This window comes from Carcharodon carcharias, chromosome 6 (assembly GCF_017639515.1).
Source record: "Carcharodon carcharias isolate sCarCar2 chromosome 6, sCarCar2.pri, whole genome shotgun sequence".
Taxonomy (NCBI): Eukaryota; Metazoa; Chordata; class Chondrichthyes; order Lamniformes; family Lamnidae; genus Carcharodon; species Carcharodon carcharias.
Window position 1 is genome coordinate 2,350,215 of NC_054472.1, and position 27,212 is coordinate 2,377,426.

At 40.8% G+C, this 27,212-nt stretch overlaps 1 protein-coding gene across 3 annotated transcripts in view; it reads right to left on the reverse strand.

The window, feature by feature from the left end:
- dpy19l1l (dpy-19-like 1, like (H. sapiens)) overlaps window positions 1-27,212 on the reverse strand; it is a 76,742-nt gene that overhangs the window by 42,789 nt on the left and 6,741 nt on the right. For all 3 annotated transcript variants that reach the window (XM_041189103.1, XM_041189100.1, XM_041189102.1), the window contains exons 4-12: window positions 25,538-25,675; window positions 24,776-24,896; window positions 24,589-24,682; window positions 16,784-16,841; window positions 13,252-13,343; window positions 13,043-13,142; window positions 10,947-11,024; window positions 7,718-7,804; window positions 5,538-5,600 (exon numbers count right to left, since the gene is read on the reverse strand). In XM_041189103.1, coding sequence (XP_041045037.1) covers window positions 5,538-5,600; window positions 7,718-7,804; window positions 10,947-11,024; window positions 13,043-13,142; window positions 13,252-13,343; window positions 16,784-16,841; window positions 24,589-24,682; window positions 24,776-24,896; window positions 25,538-25,675 — 831 coding nt within the window. The remainder of the gene's footprint in view (window positions 1-5,537; window positions 5,601-7,717; window positions 7,805-10,946; window positions 11,025-13,042; window positions 13,143-13,251; window positions 13,344-16,783; window positions 16,842-24,588; window positions 24,683-24,775; window positions 24,897-25,537; window positions 25,676-27,212) is intronic.

Sequence of the window (27,212 nt, forward strand, 5' to 3'; positions counted from 1 at the left end):
CTAGCTGTAAGGAATGAAACACCATTTTCAAATGCGTTTCATTACAAAATATATACAACATATATATGTAAATTTTAAACAAGCAATTGCCCATTTTCACTCACTCCTTATACAGAATCTCTGTATGGGTCCTGATCTTTTGATTTTTACATTATACTAACATTACATTCTGGTAATGCATCAGCAATTACATTATCTTTTCCAGCATTAGAGTCTTAAAACTTTTTGATGAAGGCCAGGGGATTAGATCAGTATATATTAGGGTTTCTTTGCAGCTATGCCAGACATATATCTCAAAATGTTTTGGAGCCAGTAACAACCCACGGGTTTACTCCTCTATGATAAAATGTCTTTTTTGATGTCGATTTAACTTTTAGAAAAGTATCCCACTGGCTTTTCTATGCCTAATTCATCGTCTTGTAATAAGACCGGACCCACCCCCAAGTCACTGGCATCAGTTGCCACCTTGGAGGGTTTAGTGAAGTTCGGGAGTTAAAATTCCCTTCGACCTCTCAAAAGCTGTCTGACACTCTCTTGACCATATTACAAAAGAAGTCAAAGGTAGTAAGTCTGCTAGTGGAGTAGCTATTGTGCTGAAGTTTAGCACAAACCTATGATAGAAGCCACACATTCCTAAAAATCTCATGATTTCTCGTTTAGTTTTAGGGGCAGGGAATTCCATCAAAGCCTGTACCTTCGCTGTTCTTGGCAATGCCTGTGCTTGTCCTATGACATGCCCTAAGTAGGTTACTCGAGCTTTTGCAAACTCACTCGTGGCAAGATGTATCATGACAAAGTCAGTCACTCTCACCTGACCTCAGGAGTTCAGCTCTTTTGTCCATGTTTGAACCAAGGCTGTAATAAGGTCAGGAAGTGAGTGGCCTTGTGGAACCCAAACTGAAATTAGGGAGCAGGTTATTGCTAAGCAAGTGCCACCTGATAGCAACTGACTGTAATTTTTAAAATAGGACTTCCAATTGGTTTAAGTGATCATTCCAACTTTTAAAAAATTCATTTGCAGGATGTGGGCATCGCTGGCTAGGCCAGCATTTATTGCCTATCCCTAATTGCCCCTTCAGAAGGTGGTGGTGAGCTGCCTTTTTGAACCGTTGCAGTCTGAGGGAACATCTTGAGTATAAAATGTCAGAAGGTCATGCTCTGCGAAAGCTCTCTTCATGTCACTGTCATCTTGGATCTCAATTAATTCCAGTTGGAACCTGTCATGAGCATCAAGTTCCAGATGGATCAGCAAACAGCTTCAGTTCATCAGCGTACTCTGAAATCCACAAATCATTGTTTAAATTAATCTCTCAGGCTGCTGCTAGAATTTTTTTTCTTATACGTTCATGGGATGTGGGCTTCACTGGCTGGGCCAGCATGTACTGCCCTTTCCTAGTTGCCCTTGAGAAGGTGGTGGTGAGCTGCCTTCTTGAACTGCTGCAGTCCATGTGGTGTAGGTACACCCACAGTGCTGTTAGGGAGGGAGTTCCAGGATTTTGAGCCAGCGACAGTGAAGGAACAGTGATATATTTCCAAGTCAGGATGGTGAGTGACTTGGAGGGGAACTTCCAGGTGGTGGTGTTGTCATATATCTGCTGCCCATGTCCTTTTAGATGGCAGTGGTCGTGGGTTTAGAAGGTGCTGTCTTTGGAACCTTGGTGAGTTCCTGCTGCTATAACCCAATACATCATCTAGGTAAATCACATAGTTAGGAACAATGCTTATAACCTGATTCATTAGTCTTTGGAAAGTGGCTGGAGCATTTTTAGACCGAATGGCATCATTCAGCATTGGTGTAGCCCATTCAGTTTGACAAAAGCCGATATCTCCTTAGCTCATGATGTTAAAGGTCTTGTCAGTAATCCTGTCAATAAATCTATACCTTGGTGAGGAACACGGCACTGCCAACCCTGTCAATACAATCTTCACCTCACCCACACTCATAGCAGTGTCTGCACTCCGACTCACCGTGGCAATTAACATTACAGCTTGATCAGTCATATTTTCAGTCAGGGCTCTTTTTCTGGAATCATCCTGGCGTACCCCAATAAGTCCCATGGATTTCCCATGCAACTTCCAGCAATATTCCTGAATACGTCCAACCCTGTTACAATGGAAACACTTAGGCCTTCGGATGTCACTCCCATCCTCAGAATTTTCCTTTCTGGTCTGAGGAGGAGATTTTAGCACATTCCCACTTGTCCCTTCTCTTCTCTGGCCAACTGCCTTCCTTTCACCCTTCCACTTTCTTTCCTTCTCAGGTTTATAGGGGTGATGGAAAAAAGGTTTGGATTTATGGCCAAGCTCGTAATCAGCAGCCATTTCCGCTGCCTGTCTAGATGTTGAAACCTTCTGGTTCTCCACCTGAGTTCTGCTACTGGAGGGAATGAATTTTTAAATTCCTCCAGGAGAACTATTTCCCTAAGGGTCTCATAAGTGGTCTCTACCTTTAGTGCCCTTATCGAACAAAGCTAGTTTGCTTTACCCTCTCAAATTCAATGTGGGTCTGCCCAGGCTGTCTCCTTATGCTTCGAAGCTTTTGCCTGTATGTCTCAGGGACCAATTCATACGCACTAAGAATAAACTTCCTTACTGCATCGTAATCCATCGATGCCTCTTCTGACAGTGATGCATAAACCTCATGAGCTCTGCCCACTAATCTACTTTGTTGGAGCAATGTCCAGTTTCCTTTTGGCCACTTCATTTGCTTAGCTACCTTCTCAAACGAAACGAAGAATGCCTCTACACCCCTTTCCCCAAACTTTGAAAGGGCATGTACAAATTTTAACATCTCCCCACTGGACTCTGGGTTGGGATATGTTCTTCTGCCCATAAAACATTCCCCAACATCTGATGCCTGTGTTTTAAATTCCAGTCTTTTAAGCTGGCATTCCCTTTCTCGCTCCTTTTCCTTCCCTGAAATTCCAGCTCCAGCTGCTGAAATGTTCACTTTGTTTCTGCTCTTTCCTGCTGAAGTTTAAGTTTCTCCATTTCTTTTTTGTGTTCTAGTTGCCTCATTTGCAACTGAATCCTAGATAACTCAATTACTCGCCCCCTGGAGAATGTGGTCTCTCTTGTATCCCTTCCAATTTCAAACGCTGTGCTATTAGCTCAACTATGCCTGCTTTTCTCACCTCTTCGGTTAATTCTAACTTCAAACTCATCTGCCAATTCCCTTAGCTTAACCTTGGGTACTTTTTGTAAACCAGTCAGGATAAACCTTCCATCTTTAAAAAAGTCATAGCAACTTCAAAGCCATGTCAGTTACCAATGAATCAGAAACCTGGTGTTTGTCTTTTTATACTTTAACAATTATCATTAATCTGCATCCAATCACTTGTTATCCGTGGTTCAAATCCTGTGACAGACCCCAATCTTATGTTATGGACCGTGATGGGAGGAGTGCGCAGTTATTTATACTTCTCCATTTCTCCTCAGGTTGTAATAATATTTAAATGTTTAATTCACCCACAAAATTGGCCAATTGTTACCATGGAAAAGTTACAGCACAGAAGGAGGCCATTCGGCCCATCTTGTCCATGCCATCCTGAGGACACCAAAGTGCCTTTTCTAATCCCACCTTCCTGCACCCAGCCCATAGCCCAGCAGCTTACAGCACTTTAGGTACAGATCCAGGTACTTTTTAAAAGAGTTTAGAGTTTCTGCCTCTACCACCAACTTGGACAGTGAATTCCAGACGCCCACAACCCTCTGCGTAAAAAAGTTCTTCCTCATGTCCCCCTACACCTTCTGCCACTTATCTTGAATCTATGTTCCCTGGTTCTAGAATTCTCCTCCAAGGGAAACAATTTTATCCTGTCCACTATCTGTTCCCCTCATAATTTTGTACACTAAGTACCCTTTGACACTTATTCCCAGCATAAAAATAACTCGAACCAGGCTTCTTTCAGTAAACAAGAAAAAAATTGATCTATAAAACAAACTACTTTTTAGACAAGTTGATAAACTGGTTAACATACAAGCTGTAATTTAGAAGTATAACAACTTTCCCCTTTAAAAAAAAAATTCAAACTCTAATACACTCAGACATTAACACAAAACAGGGCAAAACAAACAGTCCCCTGCAGAGGCTGAAGGGTGGGAACATTTCTTTCAAAAGGATAAAATTTGAGGAGATCTTAACACCGTTGATCTAATAGAATTCTGGTCACAATAGATCAAGAAGCTCTTTCAAGCTGATTTTTTGGTGAAATTGTCCTTGATGACTCCATTTTACCCACCATCTACTGCATTTAGTGCAATTCTGGGAAAGTTCAGTCCTTTAACACAAGGATGGAGCAGACAGAGGAAAAGAGAGTGTCTTTTTCTTGCAGTCTGCTTCTAAGGCATATCCACACACTCAATCTGACTGAGAGTTTTAAAGATCAAGCCGTTCAGAGAATACTTCTCTTAGGCCAGGTGTGTTTGACCTATGAGCAAGAATCTTTAACCTGGCAATAGCAGTGTTTTGTTGACTTAGGTATACAAATTATCTTTTCCCTCTCCAGGTGTTCCACACTGGACATCTATCTTGACCTGTGGTTTCTTGAAGAATGGCATATTCACAGCCTCAAATTAATATTGCAAAATAATTCAGGAGGAAGGAGGTCCAAAATTCAATGTCCTTTAAATTTTCCAAAACTGGGTTCCTCACAACTGTAGTACATCAGCCAAGATACCAACAATTGCCAAAAAAGCACTGTATTATACCTCCTACCAGTTACACTGACATGTTCCTTACACTGTATTAAGTAGCTTTAATAGATTATCAGGTATGCCTGAGATTGCATGATGCCCTTGACATCCCCTGCCTTCACCTGGAAAAGTCCCTTTACTACATCCTTGCACCCAATCATCCCACAAGAGTCATGCATGGAATATAAACGATTCTTGCATTCCTCCCATGAATACACCATTTAACTGCATAGCGTCACCTCAGTTTTACTGCCTGACACAGGAACAAAAGGAACCTCGCAATTCTGGCATCCTTTCTCAGGAAACTAATCAGACATGAAAGAGAGCGTCTCAACAAGGTGGCAGCTGCACTAACCTCCAACCTCTCATCCCTTAAGGAGCAATTATAAAGGGGCTTGGTGCATTGATGGCTGTCACAATTCATAATTTTAGAGAGCCCATGGATTCAGAGTAATTCTTGCAAATTCTACCATGCAAGTTATTTGAATCTATCAATAGGTGTCTGATTTTGTGTGTGTCCACTTGTACAGGTTTCACTGTAATTGTCTAACATTTGTTTCAGTGATATGACAGCACTCACCAAATTGGAAATAAACAAAGTCAATGTCCCAGCATCACTGGCTCAGTTTAAACAGTCAAGGTCCAATTGCCACTGACATATTTTAACTAAGCTGCTGTCTACCTTACAGGATAGTGCTAATTTCAAACTAATTTCAAACATAAGCAAACCCATATTTTTACATTCTGAAGTCACAGCTTGAGATATTTCACATTCTGTTGCTTCAGGTAAATTCATTTTAAAAGATTGCATTACGTGTATGCCTGTAGAAAATCCAACTTACCCATGAATAAGCAACACCTTGCGGCCAATATGCCGAAATATGTGATCTAAAAGTGACCAATCCCTGAGGGGAAAGAAAAAAATAAATCCTTATCAATGATTATCGCAGGCTATTAGCAACGGAATACCAGATAGCATTTTATTTCTGTGCAGGTAGGATTATAAATCACGTAAAATTCAACATATTCATACTTTGTTGTCTCCTGCTGCTAAATGATTCTTTTCCAGCAACCTCAAACTGTCAAACTCTTCATGACCCAGATTTCACAGTCAGCTGCAAAATGACAGCACTCGACACTAACCTTAAAGAAAGGCTGAAATATCAAACTTAAAAAAATGTTTAATTTGACACTCAAATATAGTCTTAGAGCCAGGAGGGGCTTTTCAGTAGTATGAACTTGGTACACCACTAAAATTCAATTACATTTGTGTAACATTTTCAATGGTTTTTACAGTGACATTAACAGCATAAAAAGACAAGTTTTTGGTCAATTCAGTGATTTCTAACTGATTGCAGTCAGTGGGTGTTTCAACACACACTATGGGGAAGCACAGAATCACTAGTGGCAACTTCTGAATTTCCACACTTGCCTGTACAAGCGCTCTCCTGAGACTGCTGTCAGCATCACAGGAGTAATGATGACAAACACCAATGATTTCACCATCATTACTACTGTAAAATTTGGGTCCTCATCTCCTTCAGTTTTGCTTTCCTTTTCCTACCTGCATGCTTTAAAGCCTCAAGTCACCCAGCCATTCTTTACTGCTTGATCAAGTCCTTCTTTCTGGGAAGCTGTGTCCTGTCCCATGAACATTTACTCATCAGCTTGCTTTATTTTAAGTAAAACTTCCCCATAAGGTCCAATTGGAAGTTACCCACTTTTTGCACCTTTTTCTCTACATTTAAAAATTAATTCACCTTCAGCCGCCCTCCACAATGGAGGCATGAGGGCCCAGTACAAAACAAATACTTGCCTTGGGATTGGCTGAAAACTGGCTCCAAAACCCTGCTTTTCTGTGAATCAAAGCCCTACCCTACAGAGACCAGGTCACTTCTGTCACAGATGTAGGCACAGACTCGATGGGACAAATAGCCTCCTTCTGTGCTGTGCTATTCTATAATTCTATGCGACTAACCAAATCACTGATATGGTATTGCATTTTTAAAGAGGTTACATGAATTGTTTTGAAGCTACTGTACATTTTGAATTCACGATACGAGGGTTTACAGACTGCTTTCCTCCACAGTGACGGGAGTTTAAAGGATGAAGGGATTTGTTTTTTATTCTCGGATTGTGCTGGGTGAAGGACTGGCCTGTGTGTGGCCTTGATGGTTTGGGTCACTGTTACTACTCTACTTTCTCCACCAGGCTGCAAGCTTGGATTTGAGGGAGATTCAGCCAACTGATCCGCCCAAAATGAGTTTGGATGAAGGATCATCGACTGGAAACATTAACTCTGTTTCCCTCTCCGCAGATGCTGCCTGACTTGCTGAGCATTTCCAGCATTTTCTGCTAATATAACAGCCCCTGATATTCCTTGATTTCAGTGGGTCCAAACATCACTTGTTTGGATTGGGTTACATCCACAATCCAGAAGTGACATGCAGGGCGCAGTCCATTGTCTCCCATGATGGGTGCATGGATGCCCACTACTACATCTCACAAGCACTTCCAGGTTTGCTGTGTGGAGAACTGCACTCCACACTGTGGGTGACACACCATCTTCAAGCTAGTACTAAGAGCTATGTTAGTTCACATGCTGTGTAGGCACTCGCTATCTAGAAAAGGGGGGGGAAAATGAGGCAAGGTCTGGCATGGATACAAGAGGGGCGGGCAGGGTGTACATCCCTATATGGGCCCTAACAAAGCAGAATGCTGGGGAGCTGAGGTCAGAGTTACTGTGAAGTGCAAAACTGGAATGAATCCATGTCCTGAAGGTGTTATTTTGAGTGTGACAAGGGGTTTTCCACTCCATCCCAGGGAAAAAGAGAGCAAGGTTTTGACACTACCGCAGCACAGTACATTAGATAGCTAGAGCCTGTTCACAGAGAATGAGGCAGGAAGCCAGAGCGTGAGAGAAAGAGGCAAGAGAGAGAGAATGAATTGGAGAGAAAAAAAAGAGAGACCGCTTGCATGTGCTGAATAAAGATTAAAGCTGCACTAGGCAGAATCCACTTACCCAAATGATTGCCAGAGATGAAGCATAATAGGAGCTTAACAGCATGGCATTTCCAAACATTAATATAAAACAAACCAGCAGGGATATCTGTGGAAAGAGTCAAAGGTAAAAATAAAAAGGTTGAACAGTGTAATCCCTCACCCTCTCCCCCAACTACCAGCAAAGACTTCCTCAACCCAGAAAACACCTTCACACACATGCACAGCCACCACACAACTAATTGTTGGCAGACTCCACAGAAAGCCTAGCAGGAAGGTCTGTATGTACAGGAAAGAAAGGAAGAATGGAAAATAAAACTAGAGACAAACCTTCAACTGGAGTAAAATACTGGGGGACCAACAGAAATTTACACACTGAACATATAGCACAGGCTCCCCAAATTCTATTCTCTGCAGGGCGATCTGCTCCTCGACACCACCCAATCCCTAAATCCTAAATCTGACCAGACTCAGCATGCCACAGAAACCATAACCTTGCAATCCCCACAGCTACTTTCACATCTTTAGGTTTGACCCAAGGGGCAATTAAATGCCCCGTGTATAATACAACTTCTGTTGTTTAGCATCATAAGGATCCAGTCCCTTTTAAGACAGGCTGTAGAATTTTTTGATGAAATGTTATCAACGTGAAATGTTAACTCTATTTCTCTCTCCACAGATGCGGCCTGACCTGCTGAGTATTCCTAACAATTTCTATTTATTTCAGATTTCCAGCATCTGCAGAATTTCGGTTTTACACAAACTTTAGATGTGTTCATGAATTCAAACAACAGAAAGCAGACTGGTGCTGATGATTCAAGTCAGCATACTCAGAAACTATGCAAGGCTCTTAATGTTAGATTTCTTGACCCTGTTAACTCTAATCTTCCTTACCTGTTTCTTGTCTGAACCCAGCTGTACGTCAGATATTTTTTCTAATCCTAGTTCTTTCATTAATTAATCTATTATAAAAGGTCCATTGCAATTACAAGCTATTCATTCAAGCAAAACTAAAAGCTTCAGAAGTATTTTTAATTTAACTATTTTATTATTGCAAAAAAAAGGGACAAATGGATTTTTTTGCCTGTAGTTCGTTCTATCCAAACTTATGAGTGAAAGCCAAGAAGACCACTCTCAACATTTACAATATGATGGTTTCTGTAGACCCTTCTCACTGAAACCAATACTAGAAGCAGAGATGCAGGAGAAGAACATAAGAAATAGTAGGAGTAGACTTTATCTCCTTGAGCCTGCTGTGCCATTCAATTCAATACAATCATGGCTGCTCCTCCATTTTAATTCCACTTTTCCACCCAAGCCCCATATCCTTCAATTCCCCAAGAGCTAAAATCCATCTTTCTCAGTCTTAAATATATTCAATGATGGAGAATCAACAACCCTCTGGGGTAGAGAATTCAAATGATTCACAACCTGGTGAAGAAATTTTTCCTCGTCTCAGTCAATTCAAATTTTATTGTCATATTTGGAAATTCATTGCAGGTAAAATCCCATTTCACCAGAGTGCAGCACCATCTTAGTAAATTTAATAAAAAACGGTGATGGCTATTCACTGCAGGAAAACAGAATATTATAACTACACAGAAAGTTACATCAGATGTTTCTGTGCCAGCTTACAATCAACAAAATATTTTGCGCTCTTGTAGCCATCACTTATCCCCAGTGTTCTAGATTCACCGGCCAGGGAAAACAACATCTTAGTGTTTTATCATGTCAAGCCTCTTCAGCACCATGTATGTTTCCATGAGATCACTTCTCATTCTTCTAAACTTGAGAGTATAGGCCTAATTTACTCAGCCTCTCATCATGGGACAACCATCTCATCCTAGGAACCAATCAAGTGACCCTTCGCTGTACCACCTCCAAAGCAAGTATAACCTTTATTAAACATGGAGACTGAAACTGCACACAGTATTCCAGATGTGGTCTCACAAAGCCTTGTACAATTGTAGCAAGGCTTATTTATCCCTGTACAACCCCCTTGCAATAAAGACCAACATGCCCTTTGCCTAACTGCTTGCTATACCTGCATGCTAACTTGTGTTCTTTGTATGAATACACCCAAGTCTCTCTGAACATCAACATATTTCACTCCTTTTAAAAAAATATTCTATTTTTTTCTTACCGAAGTGAATAACTTCTCCCTTCCTCATGTTCTATTCTATCTGCCAACTTGTTGCTCACTTATTCACTTAACTTGCCCATATCTCTTTGCAGCCCCTCTGTCCCCCTCACAGCTAACAGTCCCACCAAACTTTGTACCATCAGTAGACTTAAATACAATACTCGTGGTATCTGTGTAAATCACTAATATAGATTGTAAACAGCTGAGACCACATCACTGATCCTTGTAGCACTCCATTCGTTGTAGCCTGCAAACTTGAAAATACCTCACTCATCCCATTCTGTTTCCTGTCCACTAACCAATTCTCCAACTGTGCTAATATATTTATGATCTGCAACTCCATGAGCCCTTATCTGCGTATTAACTTCATGCGTGATACCTTATAGAATGCCTTTTGGAAATCCAGGTATCCTACATCTACTGGTTCCCATTATTTACCCTACTTGTTACATCCTCAAAAAACTAATAGATTGGTCAAACACAATTTCCCTTCTGTAAAACCTGCTGAGTAGTTTACTCTCACGTTCTATTTTTTCCTTTGATTTGAACATTCTGCTTGCACTATGTTGCTTTTAAAGGTTTCCAGTCCGCAGGCTTACTACTATTTTTGCAAAATTTATAAGCCTCTTTTTAAAATCGAAAACTATCCTTAACTTCTCTAGCAAGTCAGTTTCAAGAGTCAACTATTTCCTTCACAGTGCAGTGAAAAATAAAAATAAAAACAAAGATTTTCCCTTCTAGCAGCAAGAGAAATTACCTAGTGCCAGAGTACTGGGGTCCCAGGACTTAATGCAGACAGCTCACTACTACCCTTCTTTCCGGAATAAGGAACAATAGTTATAAGCAGAAACTTGAAATACTAGAACTAATTCACCTAGAGCAGAGAAAGCAAATAATGGATTAATAGTTTTTTTTTAATTATGGAGATTTTAAGAAAGGATGACAGAAAAGGCCTTTTCTATAATCAAATTTCTGTTTAGCTAAATGGACCTGTATTAATGTAGCAGCTGTGGCTATTGTAAACACAAATCCTCATTTAATATCTGTATTAACATAAATTTTCACTTATGCAGCAGTGACTCAAAGTGAGGAACATAGATCATTTTACCATGTGAGCATAAAGGATGTTCAGCAGCTTGTGGGCATCAATATAGCCAAAAACATATGTTACAAAGAGTGACGCAACCTAAAAGAGGAAAAAAGACTTTGAGTACAATGGCTTAACAGAAAGAAGCAACTCTGAATCAGAATAAAGGAGGGCTACTAACAAATCCCCACACAGATATCATGTAAGGAAAACCAGACTGTTACAGAGGAGTTATTCAAATGGACGCATTTTACTTACTTCAAACTTCAAACAACTGAATTGTATTGAATCACTCATTAACCAATTTGGTTAACTGAAATACAATTTCAGGCCAATTAAATATTAACAAGAAAAATTTCAATTTATTTAATGTATGAATGCTTAAATTCCATCGGGACATCATGGTGGAATTGGCCTCATAAAAGCTGACAAAACACAGGGAACATGCTGCCATTAAGGGACAGAGAAACACCAACTACGAATGTCATAGGTCAGTGTTCTTTGTGTTACAGTTTAGCACAACCCCTCTACACAAACAGATTGCAGAACCAGCAACCAGTATTCAGCCAATCACATTCCAAAACTTCAACCAATCAAATCACATACCATTTTTTGTTCAACCAATCAAATCCTGCAAATATTACAATAATGGCCAAGTAAATTCTATTTAGCTGCCATGACAATTGTTCACACCACATCATACAAAGAAAAAGACACAGTATTAATCTCTCATCCATCCACCCCACAAGCGGACAGCACCCAGTCCAAATTGGATTGATGTCAAGAAAGCTCACGGTTCAGATCCCAGGCATGCACACCCTCCCGAAACATCTAGGGAGTCTCCTGTTCCCTTATCACAATCTGCCTGTTCTCCCCCTCCTTAAAATACACAACACAAAAGAGGCAAACAGAATAGGGGTGAGTACCGAAGAAACTAACTGAATTTGGAAGTGGTCAAAATACAAGTAATAAATAGTGAGCGGAATAATGAGTCAGTGTGGCTAATGAGTGAAAAACAACAAATAGAAAGTGAGAGAGACAAGAGTGACAGGGATAATAAGCAAGAGTGACCGTAAGTGAGAGTTAGAATACAGAGTGTGTCAGAGCAATGCCAAAAGAATGAGAACAGGTGAGAAAAAAAAAACACAAAAATGCTCTCCAATATCTCAACATTTCCCTGTAATACAGAAAGATGGACACTGGAAGGACAATGAAGCAGCTCTTCCCAGGGACTCCCAAATCTCAGTGCAGTCCTTCAAACTGGGTCAAGTTCGTGACAGGCTCATCAGGTGGCAAAGGATCCCCCACCAGCCCCAACCCCATCACCTCATCATTCCTTAGTCCTTGTGCCTGCCTGACTGATAAACCAGGCTGCAAAAAGAAATAAAGCGGTGACATTAGCACAGTACAAGTAACATATGAGAAATAGTGCCCTGAGCAATAAACTATTCGGGAGCAGCACCCTGGGGGAATACCTGAGCTGTGATAGTTTCACCAGACAGAGTACCATAGTCACTTATGTACTCTAAACTCCTCAACATGGTACATCAATTTGAATTAATTATTAAATACAACACTATACAAAAACAGATTGTGCGCTTCATAAATCTGTTTCCAGGCCAATTGGGAATAGGTTAATGATATAAATTGTAGGTCTACAAGTGACAGATGGGACCCTTTGCTTACATGTCTCTGCATAGCATCAAGTACAGACATTAAAAACTATTCTACACTCAGCAAAACATCAGGTCTGCACAATGACATCTTATTAAAGCAGGAGCAAGTTTGCAATGCACTGGTCTGGTCATTTGGCCCAAAACACTTATACAGTCGCAAAACAAAATTACTGTCTGAAGTTTTCGATGTAGGATTTTATGTAGTTAGGAAGATCAAGATCTTAAAATTCAAAACATCAAACATTAGCATAAAAACCAAACGTGCTTAGCATTTATATTTTCAGTTAATGTTTCTGTATGAAAACAGAGATGACACTGTGCATCAGAAATGTTCATGTTTGTCTATTTGTCAGTTACTTTCAGTCTAAAGAGTTAAACTGTTTCTTTTAATGTTGAAAAGGCAATCTCACACTTTTCAGTATTTCCATCAACATCCCTTACCTGTGTAAGTAGCACAAACTGTGCAAACTGCCATGGAAGCAGGAAGAGGATAGTTGCAATACAAAATGCAGCCAAGGTCTTCTTTTCCACAGAGACTCTTCTATTGAAAGGAAAATACATGTAAAATGTTTTAACGTAGACATTAATTGTGACTGCACATGCACTTAGCGTAACAAGGAATTTTCAAACAGGAAGATGTGGGTTAGTACCTTAGTATGCGAGTTAAGAGCAGCATCTGCAAGATTAGGAATGGGTAGGAGAAGCTCTCACGGAGAGGAGGGGTCCACATGACTCTTGTGCACTAAAATGAAAGCACAGCTGCTCAGCATAGAGTTTCTCAGTAAATTAAAATCCAATACATTACTTAAGTATTTCCCTGTCACCAAATGAACTACTTGCTGCATCCCATGCAGATGGGAACAATAACCTCAATGCCCAGTAGCATTCCCCCCCAGATACCCTGCCTGATGTTCCAGTTGATATTAGTAACACCCTGACCAATGGAAAGGCTTTGGGAAAATATCCAACTATTCTGTGACCAGTCAAAATGTCATGGGAAGATATTAGGCAAAAGTATCAAAAGGACCAATTTTTTAAAATGCAGCACCATTACTGCAGTCAGATTGTATTTGTCTCCTTTTTATCCTGCTGCATTTTTTCTTGTTCCTCACCAGTTTCTCTTCTCTCCTGTCCTGAAGTTGTTGGGGGTAACAGTGTTCCATGGGTGCTGGGTGCCTTTCAGCACTTAAGACAAATGGTCATGATTCAGAGATGAACCAAGGTTCAGCACACTGGCAGCCTGGGATATTGGAGCTGAGCTCAATCTAACCTCACCATCACCCTCATCTGTTCATTTGATTGCACCTTTGGCTGAGCGACAATGCTTTCCCCCAAGAGGCAGAGGTTGTGGTTTCAAGCCCCACAACAGATCATTTAGGCCAAGACTTCAGCACAGTACCAAGGGAGTGGTTAATTTTTGTTGGTGCGGTATTTCAGAGGAGATATTGAATAGAAGTACCGTCTGCCCTCTCAGATCAGAGATTCAATGGCACCATATGAAAGAGGAGAATTCCCTGGTATCCCAAACAACATTTAGCCTTCAATTACCACCATGAAATACAGAATAACTTGGTTTTTGATGTTTATAGAATGCTGGTGTGTGTAAAAAATAATTACGAATGCAAAACACTGGCTGCTAACATGCTTCAAGATATATGGAGGTGACAGGCACTAGTAAATGAAATAAAAGCAGAAAATGTTGGAAAAACCCAGCAGGTCTGACAGCATCTGTGGAGAGAGAAACAGAATTAATGTTTCGAGTCTATATGACCCTCCTTCAGATGGGTTAAATTTCAAATGAAATTTCTTTATTTTCTTTGTTTAAATGCCAGGATTGTGCCAGGTCATGAACCACTCACAGGCCTCCATTTTCAACAACTATTGAACAGCCCTGCATCAGCCACTGCACATTATTGACCAATCCCAGGAAACCACTGCTTCTCAACTGGGAACTAAACCCTGGCCCAATTACTGCGTGGCCCTCAACCACCTTACAGGTCAGGAAGCTTGATATGACTCCGTGGTCCTGCCCATTACTTCCCAAGCTTTATATCCAAAGGCTTAGCCAGGCTTTAAAACTCTTTTGTCGTCTTTTACATGCAAAACAATGATCACCTAACTGTGTGTCCGCTCACATGCACATACTGGCTACTGCCCTAGAACTTAGCTAACTAATTTAAAGCAAGTTTAACATTCTCCTACAAAAGCAAAATACTGTGGATGTTAAAATAAAAATAGAAAATACTGGAAATACTCAGCAGGTCAGGAAGCATCTATGGAGACAGAATTACTATTTCAGGTCACTGACCTTCCATCAGAATTGAACCATTAACTTTGTTTCTCTCCCCACAGATTCTATCAGACCTATATTTCCAGCACTTGCTGCTTTTATTTCAACTTTCTCCGGTTGCTAAATATCCTTGTGCTTAGATGATTTATTTCACAGAATGCTCAGCATGGTAAATTAATGCAATAGAAGTCACCAAATGGAAAAAAATAGACAAATGCAATGAACCAACTTAGCTCCGGGAAGAGTCACATCACTATTTCCTCACTTCTTTGTGGTACCTGTGGCTATTAGCTGAGGACAGGAGCAGGATTGTTTGGTTCTGTTCGTGGTCAAATAGCCTGACATTTATTGTTAAGGCTCACATGTGAACAAAGGCTTCTTTGATAAGGTACCATTCCCCAGTAAGAAGCTTTGGGGAGCTGCGAGTGCGGGTGGTGGGGGTGGGGGGGGACACACAATAGCTCAGGAAAATAGATCAAAATTTCTGCTCTAAGTGTGGTCCTTGGCAGATTGATCAAAGAGCAGCAGCACTGGTCATGTCAGAGGGCTGGAATATCCTGCATTCCATTTGAGGAAATCAGCATGCAGGGATGGATAAGGGAATTACAAAATTGCAATTAACAACTCAATTGCTTCCAGATGCTGAGTTTAGAATGGATAATAAAATTAATCGACATATTTTAAACAGATGATCCACGTTCAGTCAGGAATTTTATTAACATTTTAGATGTGGTAAATGGGTTGAGTATTCCTGTATCAGGAATACGTGGCCATAAAAATAAACTGCAGATCTGGGTGGGTAGAGAACAGACATTAAGGTCATATACTGACTGCATATTTCTCTCAAAGTTTAAAGCATTTGTTTCACCTTCTGGTCTAAAATTAAGATTTCAATCCTGGTATTAATGGAAATATAAAAAAGTACACAAATACTTAGATGATAGCAAAATACTGCGGATGCTGGAAATCTGAAATAAAAACAGAAAATGCTGGAAAAGCTCAGCAGGTCCGGCAGCATCTGTGGAGAGAGAAACAGAGTTAACGTTCTGAGTCTGTGAGAGCTCTGAAGGAGAGTCATACGGACTCTAAACGTTAACTTTGTTTCTCTCTCCACAGATGCTGCCAGACCTGAGTTTTTCCAGAATTTTCTGTTTTATTACACAAATGTTTCATTTTTTTTGAATCATACCCACTAGTGCACATTTAAGAGACTCTTGAATCAGTTTATCAGCTACTGTATGTTTAAGAGACTCATTTGCTTATGGTAATTTTAACCACTGATGTGACAGTAGAAGTAAAATTTGTACATTTTCTGTACCAATGAGGTACATTAGGCCACTCTAAGAGTGAAGGTAGATATAAAAACATATTTACTTTATCTGAATCTGCTCTATCTTGGCACAGAGGTTCAGATATTTTGTTTAAAATGCTTTGGTTTCAGCAATGTTCAATAATCAAAATTCACCAGCTACGCATGTAATGAGCTTCAACAGTTCTTAGCAGAGCCTTGGTTTGAAGACGTAAAGTTTCATATTGACAATGGAACACAAGCAGCCAGTTTTATTTAAACAGGACAGAGAAGGTGGAGGGGCTGGGAATAGAAAAGTGCAGAGTTGAGGGCACAGGCTATATATTTTGGAAAAGTTAAAGCCTTATTGACAACCACCATAAAGTCATGAGTGAAACTGCTCCCCAATGAGCCCAGCGTTTGGTTTGAGGCACAGTTCTTCCAATAATGAAGCAGCCCATGTTAGCCTAATGCAACAGCTGGACAACATCCTTATATTCCATAGTCTAAAGGAAAATGTTTAAATACAGGAGACCTCAAAAGTGATGCTGAAATAAAGGTGGAAAACTTTAAGGAATTTGAAAAAAGTAATTTATACACTTACCTCACCGTGGTTAAAAAAAAAGCAAACAACAGTGATGACTCCACCAAACCTGCTCCCACTGGAAAAGAAGACAATGGCAGTTACAACTTAACTTCTCCACTCTGAGCAACCAATTTCTTTTAAGGTTTCATGGGTTTATAAGTATTAATTGTCATAATGAAGCTCCTCTTCAATACGGTGCAAACAGCACTGTGAAGCGATGTTCCTCAGCCTCATCCTTTGCTAGATCTTTTTCTCATCTTTTGTAATGTGGTCACTTGGTACCCAATCATAACAGGCAATTTGTGCACAGGATGGTCCCATAAACAGAAATGGGAATCATAACCACGATACTCTACAGTGCTAATATTGGTTTTAAGAGGATTACATAGGATATAGGGCACAGAGACAGGCCATTCAGCCCAACCAGTTCATGCAGTATTTATGCTCCACTCCAGCCTCCTCCCTTCTTTCCTCATCTAAATTTATCATTGCAACCCTTTTCCCTCGTATGCTTATCTAGTTTCTCCTTAAATGTATCTATAGTGTTCGTTTCAACCACTCCCTGTGGGAGCAAGTTCCACATTCTCACCACTCTCTGGGTAAAGAAGTTTCTTCTGAATTCCCGATTGGATTTCTTGGTGACTATCTTATATTGATGGCCTCAGATATGCTTTTCCCCAGAAGATGGAATGTTCTCTGTGTTCTCTCTGGTTAAGCAGTAAGTGTTAGCCAGGACACTGGGGAGTTCTCCCTTGTCCTTTGTATCCACATTAAGCAGGCAGACAAGATTCAGTTACTGTCAACAGCAGAGCAAATGGCAATTCATTTATTTGCTATTTGGGAGACATGGTTGTGCACAAGATGTCTGTTGTGTTTTCCTATAGTAGCTATACCACAATTCACCGGTGCAAAATACTTTGGGGCATCCAGAAGACATGAGTATATTATATAAACATACGTTGTTCTTCTTTTTTGTCATCTGAATAAAGTGATTCAGCAAAACCGCAGGTATTCAGCTCAAGGTTTGCTCCCTTCTCAGTCTAATGCCAGCCATCACATGCATAGAAATGCATCAACGCACTATATTTTATTTTCAACATGACTAGCCATTCACAGTGTGTGCTGGGACTTGCTGTTCAACCATCCCAACACTTTCTCTCCTGTCAGGCAAGAGACAATATCTCTCAGCACAGAGCCAAGACGCTGCTTTTAGGACTTTTAGTATATTTATTTATTGTAACTTTCAACGTATTTAAAAAGAAACCTCTGGAAGATCACCAGTAGGAGAGGAGGCAACACCATTGGAGCATCCTTCAATCCAGTGCATTTGATGCATGAAATGGCAGTTCACAAAGATAATATTGAAAATTAACATAGAAACACATGAATTAAGAGGAGTAGGCCACTTGGACAATTAGAGCTAACTCTGTCATTCAAAAACATCATGGCTAATCTGATTTTAACCTCAACTTCACGTCCTTGCCCAGCTCTGATAACCTTTCACCCCCTTGCTTACCAAGAATCTATCTCTGCCTTAAAAACATTCAGAGTCTGCCTCCACCGCCTTTTGGGGAAGTGTTTCAAAGTAATAAACCTCAGAAAAAAATCTCTCATCTCTGTCTTAAATGGGCGACCCCTTATTTTTAAAGTGACCCCTAGTTCTAGATTCTCCCATAAGAGGAAACATCCTCTCCACATCCACCCTGTCAAGATCCCTCAGGATCTTATATGTTTTAATCAAGTCACCCCATACTCTTCTAAACTCCAGCAATACAAGCCTAGCCTGTCCAACCTTTCCTCATAAGACAACCTGCAAATTCCAGGTTTTAGCTTAGTAAACCTTCTCTGAACTGTTTCATCCTTCGATCCAGCAATGTGGAAAATTGCCAAAGTAAGTCCTGTACACAAAAAGCAGGACAAATCCAACCCGGCCAATTACCACCCCATTAGTCTACTCTCTCCATCATCAGTAAAGTAATGGAAGGGGTCATCAACAGTGCTATCAAGCGACACTTGCTTAGCAATAAACTGCTCACTGACACCCAGTTTGGGTTCTTCCAGGGCCACTCAGCTCTTGACCTCATTACAGCCTTGGTTCAAACATGGACAAAAGAGCTGAACTCCCGAGGTGAGGTGAGAGTGACTGCCCTTCACATCAAGGCAGCATTGGGCCGAGTGTGGCATCAAGGAGCCCGAGCAAAACTGGAGTCAATGGGAATCAGGGGGAAAACCCACTGCTGGTTGGAGTCATACCGAGCACAAAGGAAGATGGTTGTGGTTGTTGGAGGTCAGTCATCTCAGCTCCAGGACATCACTGCAGGAGTTCCTCAGGGTAGTGTCCTAGGTCCAACCATCATCAGCTGCTTCATCAATGACCTTCCTTCCATCATAAGGTCAGCAGTGGGGATGTTCACTGATGATTGCACAATGTTCAGTACCATTCATGACTCCTCAGATACTGAAGCAGTCCATGTCCAAATGCAGCAAGACCTGGACAATATCCAGGCTTGGGCTGACAAACGGCAAGTAACATTCGTGCTGCACAAGTGCCAGGCAATGGCTATCTCCAACAAGAGAGAATCTAACCATTGCCCCTTGATGTTCAATGGCATTACCATCACTGAATCTCCCACTATCAACATCCTGGGGGTGGGTGGGTTACCATTGACCAGAAACTGAACTGGACTAGCCATATAAATACTTTGGCTATAAGAGCAGGTCAGAGGCTAAGAATCCTGCGAAGAGTAACTCACTTTCTGACTCCCCAAAGCCTGTCCACCACCTACAAGGCACAAGTCAGGAGTGTGATGGAATATTCCCCACTTGCTTGGATGAGTGCAGCTCCCATAACACTCAAGAAGCTTGACACTGTCCAGGACAAAGCAGCCTGCTTGATTGGCACCACACCCACAAACATTCACTCCCTCCACCACCGACGCACAGTAGCAGCAGTGTGTACCATCTACAAGATGCACTGCAGGAATTCACCAAGGCTCCTTCGACAGCACCTTCCAAACCCACATCCACTACCATCTAGTAGGACAAGGGCAGCAGATAGATGGGAACACCATCACCTGGAAGTTCCCCTCCAAGTCACTCACCATCCTGACTTGGAAATATATCACCGTTCTTTCACTGTCGCTGGGTCAAAATCCTGGAACTCCCTTCCTAACAGCACTGTGGGTATACCTATTCTACATGGACTGCAGAGGTTCAAGAAGACAGCTCACCACCACCTTCTCAGGGGCAACTAGGGATGGACAATAAATGCTGGCCCAGCCAGTGAAGCCCACATCCCATGAATGAATAAAAACAATGGAGACCAACACTGTACGCAGTACTCCAGATGTGGTCTCACCAATGTCCAGTATAACTGAAGCACCACCTCTCTAATTTTGCATTTCAATTCCCCTCGCAATGAATGATAACATTCTACTTGCTTTCCTAATTACTTGCTGTACCTGCATTCTAACCTTTTGCAATTCATGCACTAAGACACCAAGATCCCTCTGCATCTCAGAGCTCTGCAATCTCTCACCATTTAGGTAATATGCTTCCTTTCTGTTCTTCCTGCCAAAATGGACAATTTTACATTTTCCAACATTATACTCCATTTGCCAGATCTTAGCCCACTCACCTAACCTACCGATATCCTTTTCAGCCTCATGTCTCTTCACAACTTACCTTCCTACTTATCTTTGTGTCATCAGCAAATTTAGCAACCATACCTTTGGTCCCTTAATCCCAGAGTTGAGGCCCTAGCGTTCAGTGGTACACCATTCGTTACAAAATTATTAGTGTCTATCCTTCCACACACCCCCCCACCCCACCCCCCAACAAAAAAGTGTGGTTGCCAGGCCATAATCCGTCCTTTTAAATCAGTAATGAATTGTGCAGAGTGTATAGGCTTTAACTTTATGAATAGAATATTAATACTTTAAGCACAAAAATACAGTACACCACGGAGCTTTCGATCCGGAGTGCACAAAACACCACATCCAGCTTAAAAAGCTTCTTTCAATTCATTCTAAAAACGCAATGATCAAAAGAGCAATTATACATTTCAGATGTTCTGATGCTGGATTTGTCCAACAGGAGTGCCCTCTTGTGGAGTTAGCACATCATCACTCGCAGTTAGCCAACCAAGAAAGAATTCAATTCACTCCACCTTAAATCACTGCACACAACTTAAACCCAGTAACAGGTTCATTACAGCATTTATGTCAAAAGAAACTCATCACTAGATTCACCAGGACTAAAACATAAACCCCATTCAAGAAAAACTATGTGCTCCTATTTTTGTACCGTTTTCCCTTCATTCACCTTGCAAAGAAATGCTTACACTTTGCACTGATTAACTTCCTTAAGAAACTGAATCTCATCTCCTCTAACCCACACGTCAGCCTGGACCTAAACATTCCTACAGTCCACACCAACACTTCAAGCAGTCATCCTCTTGTTCAGGTCGCTACAAAAGGTCACATGGCATTATTTGAAGAAATCCTCTAGTGTCCAGGCCAATATTTAACCATCAGCCAACACCACCAAAAACAAATTATTTGACCACCTACCACATATTGCTGTTTGTGGGAGCTTGCTGTGTGCAAACTGGCTGCTGCATTTTCCACATTACAACAGAAAAATGCTTCGCTGACTGTAAAGTGCTTTGGGATGCCTCAAAACTATTCTTTTTATTAGTTAAAGGTAGAGCAGAGATAATCTCTGCAACTGAAGTGCTGCTTAAGGCATAATGTGAACATGAACTAGTTGTAGTGTTCACATGTTATGTTGTACTAAGTCACCATGGGCCTTTCCAAACACACATTTTTTGTGCAACAAATACTTATGTCTCATCACAAATGGATGATTCTGTTCATAAAGTTAAAGTCTATACATTCTGCTCAATCCATTACTGATGCAAGAAAATGGATTATGGTCTGTCAATTCCTCCTTTACTGTGGGTGGGGGGGCCGGAGTACGAGTAGAGGAAAGGTACTATCAAATGACACATCATTAAATTTTGTAATAGTTTCCATCACAGTGTTAATTTTCAATATTATATTTGTTAACTATCATTTCACGTACCAGATGCACTGGATTGAAGGGGAGCTCCAATGGTGTTGCCTCTCCTCTGGCTGATAATCTTCCTTTTTAAATACACGGGAGAGTTGCAATAAACATACTACTGTATCAGGATATTAAAAATCTATAAAGTGCAAGCAGCAAACCCAATCTGAGAAGTAGATCAGCAGTACAGGAAGTAGCAGGACAAGATCCGGCTCCGGAGTCATTGAAAAGGAGTTAACTCTCAGCAGGTGATAAAAATCCTGCTGGCTTTCCCTCCCCAGCTCAGCAAATTACTCAACAGTTCATGGGCTAAACTCTCTTGAAAATAAAATAACCTGAGAAAACATAAGTTTTCACTCCATTTGAATCGCTTTAAGTATCAAAAAGGAAATGCGAATTATTGTTAAAACTGTGATCTGGAATGTGCTGCCTGAAAGGGAAGCAGATTCAATAGTATGGGGAATTGGATAAGTATTTGAAAAGGAGAATCCTGCAGGCTGATGGGGAAAGAGCAGACAGAGGGAGTGGGACCAATTGGATAGCTCTTTCAAAGACCTGGCAGAGGCATGATGAGCCGAATAGCTTCCTTTCAAGCTCTGTGACTACTAGGCACTATTTGTCTTTTAAAATATCCTAGTTTTACTTTTGACTGCATTGTGTGAAACAATGGTGAAAGCCTTTTGTAAATAAAATAGCTTTATTGGTTCCTTACAGTTTTTGAGAGGTCTCAAAATTTTAAATTCCGTTCGTAAATTTTTCTTACTGAACACATTAGGAAGGTGAAATACATCTGCATTACAAATCTGCAGGAATTTTGTATTTTGTCGATTAAAACCTGTGACATTCAAAGTGCATGAACAAGAGAGGCTCTTGCCATTATGAGCATATAAAATTCAGTATACAAACTGAGCAAATTGGTCAGTATTAGAATTGTGCCATTTAGTGCACTTACTGAAGACCCTACCAAATTTACAAAACTTGGAGATGTTAATGCATAGCAAGTAAAAGAATACATTTATTCTTCTCTCCTTCTATCGCAACCTTTGCTAAGGTAGAGTTCCATAACTGTCCGCTTGTATCTTGCATTTGTATTGAATCATTCATAGCCTCAGGATGCCCCTTTGTAAGCACAAAGTCCTTCCGAAATGTAGCGACTCCTACAATGTGGAAACGCATGGTGGTTGAGGATAGGCAGAATATTCAGTGGTACAGAGAAACACAGCCAAGTCCAAATGCTGCAAACACCCTCCAAGAGGGGTCAGTGTATAGAACAGGAACGCATGGCCGATTTCCTCCTCCCTAATTCAGGTAACTGAGACCAATTGCAGCGTTCCTTACCTTCTCCTTTAGCTAGTCACCGTCAGCTAACTCAGCACAAACCAGATATCCAAGATGGGACACTCTGATTTACATGGTTTAGCTTCTCACTGGACTACTAAACAGTAAATCCTCATTTAACTGGTGATGATGACACAGGATTAACGTTTTCTAGTCCAATTCCTTTCCTCTTCAGGATAATTGGTTAAAAAAAGGGAGATGAGGAAGCAACTTTTACACAGCGAGTTACAATGATCTGGAATGCACTGCCTGGAAACAGATTCAATAACAATTCGCAAAAAGGAATCTGATAAGTGCTTCAGAAGGAAAGATTTGCAGGGCGATGGGGCTAATTGAATAGCTCCTTCAAAGAACTGGCCCTGGCAAAATGAATTGAATATAAGTGTCACAATCATGGAGTATATGATTAGGAGATTCTCAATACTGGGTCAGAGTGAAAGAGCAGACTGAAGAGACATGTTCAAGAGACTTAGACAAGGAGGGAAAATTGGTGAATGCATGCTGGTAGGGGTTTAAAAGTAAAGTTTTTGAGGAGGCTATGATCATGGAAGTTTTGAAAGAAAGTGGAATAATGGCTAAAGAGAGGAAGCCATTAACAATACCAGCAAACAGTGGAGCCTTGAAAAATAGTTGAGTAATTATGAGTTGGTTGGTGAGAGGGTCAATGAACAAGAAATGGGTCTCATAAGAGAAATAAGCTTCAAGTGGATGTGGAAGGAGGGAGAAGTAGTAAAATAAAAAGGGGAGCTGTAGTAAGGACGTTCCCAACAGGAGGGTGGGAAAGGGGCAACATGTAAGAGAGATGCAGTCTTTGAGAAAGGGATCCACAAGCTTTTTTGGTGTTGAGGCAAGAGTGGAAAGTGAATCAGTGAGGGGGATCCAAGGAGGCATCTGTCCAGAAAAAATAAACAAGAGTCTTGGGTTGTTTTACACTTGTAATGATCTTGGAGTAACAGGAGGAATTTGATCGAGGACAGAAGGACAGGAACACTAGTCATGATTCAAACACATTTCACAGCAGGTAACAAAACCAATTATGCACAAATCTGTAGCCATCAGATTTGAGACTCACTGTATTAACTCATATTACAGAGATATGTGACTTCACCAAGAATCAAACTAATGCAACCTCCAAAACACAATTTACAAAAGGCAATAAATGTATTTCACTGTGCCTTAAATGCCTACAGTTATTTACAAATAAGAATTTCTACAAAGCTTTCACAGGGACAACAAAAACCTATCTTGAATTCAGTCACTGGCCCAATACGCTCCCTAGTTATTGATTTATTACTAAATGATCTGCTCCAACACTAATCTTGCAGTGTGAATATTGAGCTCCAGCAGAGAAACAACATTTCAATTCCACCTCCAAGCTATCATGTTCATTTGCTAATATCACTGCAAAATTCTCTTACCTCAAGTACGTCCCGTAGAGGAAAAACAGTGACATCATGAGCCCATTTAAAATAAAAACAAATGTTACATAAAAGTAGGCAGGGTCTCCCATTCCTGTCAAACAAAATTAAACACTTTTAGGTTCACTCGCTGCACAAATATTAAAAAAACAGGGAATAAAAAGTTGCCAAAAAATTAAGAACTTGCCTTCACAACTCTCCACGGGACTGAAGCCCTTCCCTCGGTCCACACGCCAGCACATTTTAGTTGAAATGCCAAGGAAGTCTGCAACAGTGATGTAAATGCGATACCAGCTGCCAAGTACTACCTATCCAGAGAAGAGGTCAGGTTTCCCCATCATACAAGTAGCAATTTTAAACTAAACATTGCACCTCATACTGTTACCATATAAAGCACATCTGGAAATAACATCTTTGATAATAGACCTTTAACTAATAAAGCCCTGATTATGATGCTACCAAGGCATTAAATAGAATTCTGACATTTGCTTTTAAACATACAATAATAAATTGCTAATGAACCAGTAACACTGCTGTCAGCAACATATCTACAATATTTCTTTTACCCAATCACAATGAAATGTATGACAATTTGTTGCAATCTCAGCTCAGTCAGAATGTCATGGGTTTGCACCATCTCCAGGATCTGAGCTAGCTTGATACTGCAGTCTGTGAAGATCAAAGGACAAGGGCGATGGGTAGACAAGGCATAACACAAGTGGAGTTCTCAATGAGTTGGAGTTTGTGCAGAGTGGAGCTGGTGGGGCTGAGGAGAGCAAGGAAAGAGGACAGCACAGGAGAATGTTAAAGAATACCTGAATTTCCTCACCATTTAGTTGTCACTTTGCCTATTTAAATCCTTATCCTGCTAAACAAAGAGGAGCTCAAAGTGATGCTGGCCCTGGTTTGAAGCCAGATGTCAAATAGAGAATCCAGCAGATTAACCTACCTCTGGATAGAGATTGAAGCGCTTCAGGGTGTTGATAACCAAAGGATATTCAGTCAGGCGATCGTTCATTATGTAACGTAAACCTTCACAGTATGAAGGTGCTTCAATGATGGTCTTAAAGAAAGAATAATACAAGCCCTAAAACCAGAAAAAATATTTAGAAGCATTATATGACGAAGGCAGACTTTTCCACAAACAATCCTGAAATGCCAACAGCACATACTGTTTTCCAGCTCATTCCATCATAATCCTATGGAAAGACTCTTCCTGTTAAAATACAACAGTTCCGATTCAGTAATAATTTCCTGACAGTGCTGTTCAGTGGCTCTCCCTTTCTGCATTGCAGCTTCTGTTTTAGAAGTTGAAGGATTATAAAATGTCAATCTGATTTTATTTTTTAAATCACAATTTTATTTGGTTTTGCTTTCCAATATGAACAGATTTCATTACTAATCAACTGATAATGGATGGCCTTTGCACAGGAAGGTTAGATAGGCATGGCATACCTTACTTAACACATCCCTACAAACCACCATCAACATCTGTGCTATCACCTCTGTCCAGCTGCAACAGACGTTTGCTCTTTATGGTCTATCTGCAAGTTCCACATCATAACACATCCAGCCGGATTTTCCTGCTCTCGGTTCTTCTACCATTGCCCACACAGATTGTTCCTAAACATTTCCAGCTTCACCCATGTCTCTTATATGTTAATCTTCCCCAGTTTATGTTCTTTATCACATTCCTCCATGGCATCAGGTGGGAATGGAAATCAATTTCAACAGCATTATAACCAGTTGATGATTAGAAATACCAATAGCAAGCTCCCAGTGGCTCAGTTCCATTCCTGGTCTTTGCCAGATTGCCTTATTTTAACTGGTATGTAATACTGGAGCAAACTACTTCCATTTTATTGGACTATAAAGAGGCGAGAGGGGAAGAGAACATGGAGTTCCAGCATGGAGAGCAGTAACCAACTGGATTCACAATAGGGTTGCACATAGTGCATAGATTCTTTTCTCTTACATTTGTTCATGGGATGTGGGCATCGCTGCCTAGGCCAGCATTTATTGCCCATTCCTAATTGCCCCTTGAGAAGGTAGTGGTGAGCTGCCTTCTTGAACTGCTGTAGTCCATGTGGTGTAGGTACACCCACAGTGCTGTTAGGGAGGGAGTTCCAGGATTTTGACCCAGCGACAGTGATGGAATGGCTATATGTTTACAAGTCAGGATGGCGAGGGGCTTGGAGGGGAACTTCCAGGTGGTGGTGTTCCCATCTATCTGCTGTCCTTGTCCTTCTAGATGGTAGAGGTCATGGGTACCTAATGCAGTCCCACTGTTGTGGGTAGATGCAGTTAGGGGAAAGGAAAAGCAGAAATGTAGGTGAAGTCACCTATGATCAGCAGCCCCCCCGGCTTTGTAACTATAACATATAACATCAGATCACATGAATCTTCTAATCTCCTTCAAAATGCTACCTTCTTCAGGAATGTAAAATTATTTTTAATAAGCTCACGCTTTCACAATGAGCACAATTCACCTGCATCTGTAGCCTGGAAAATGAAGGGGGTTCTGGGGCTAGCAAAGCAGTTCCTATTACAGAAATTGAGTACAAATTAGCAGAGTGAAAGCTGCAGATCAAGAAGGATTAGAAATTGTGTCAGTTGATAATTTC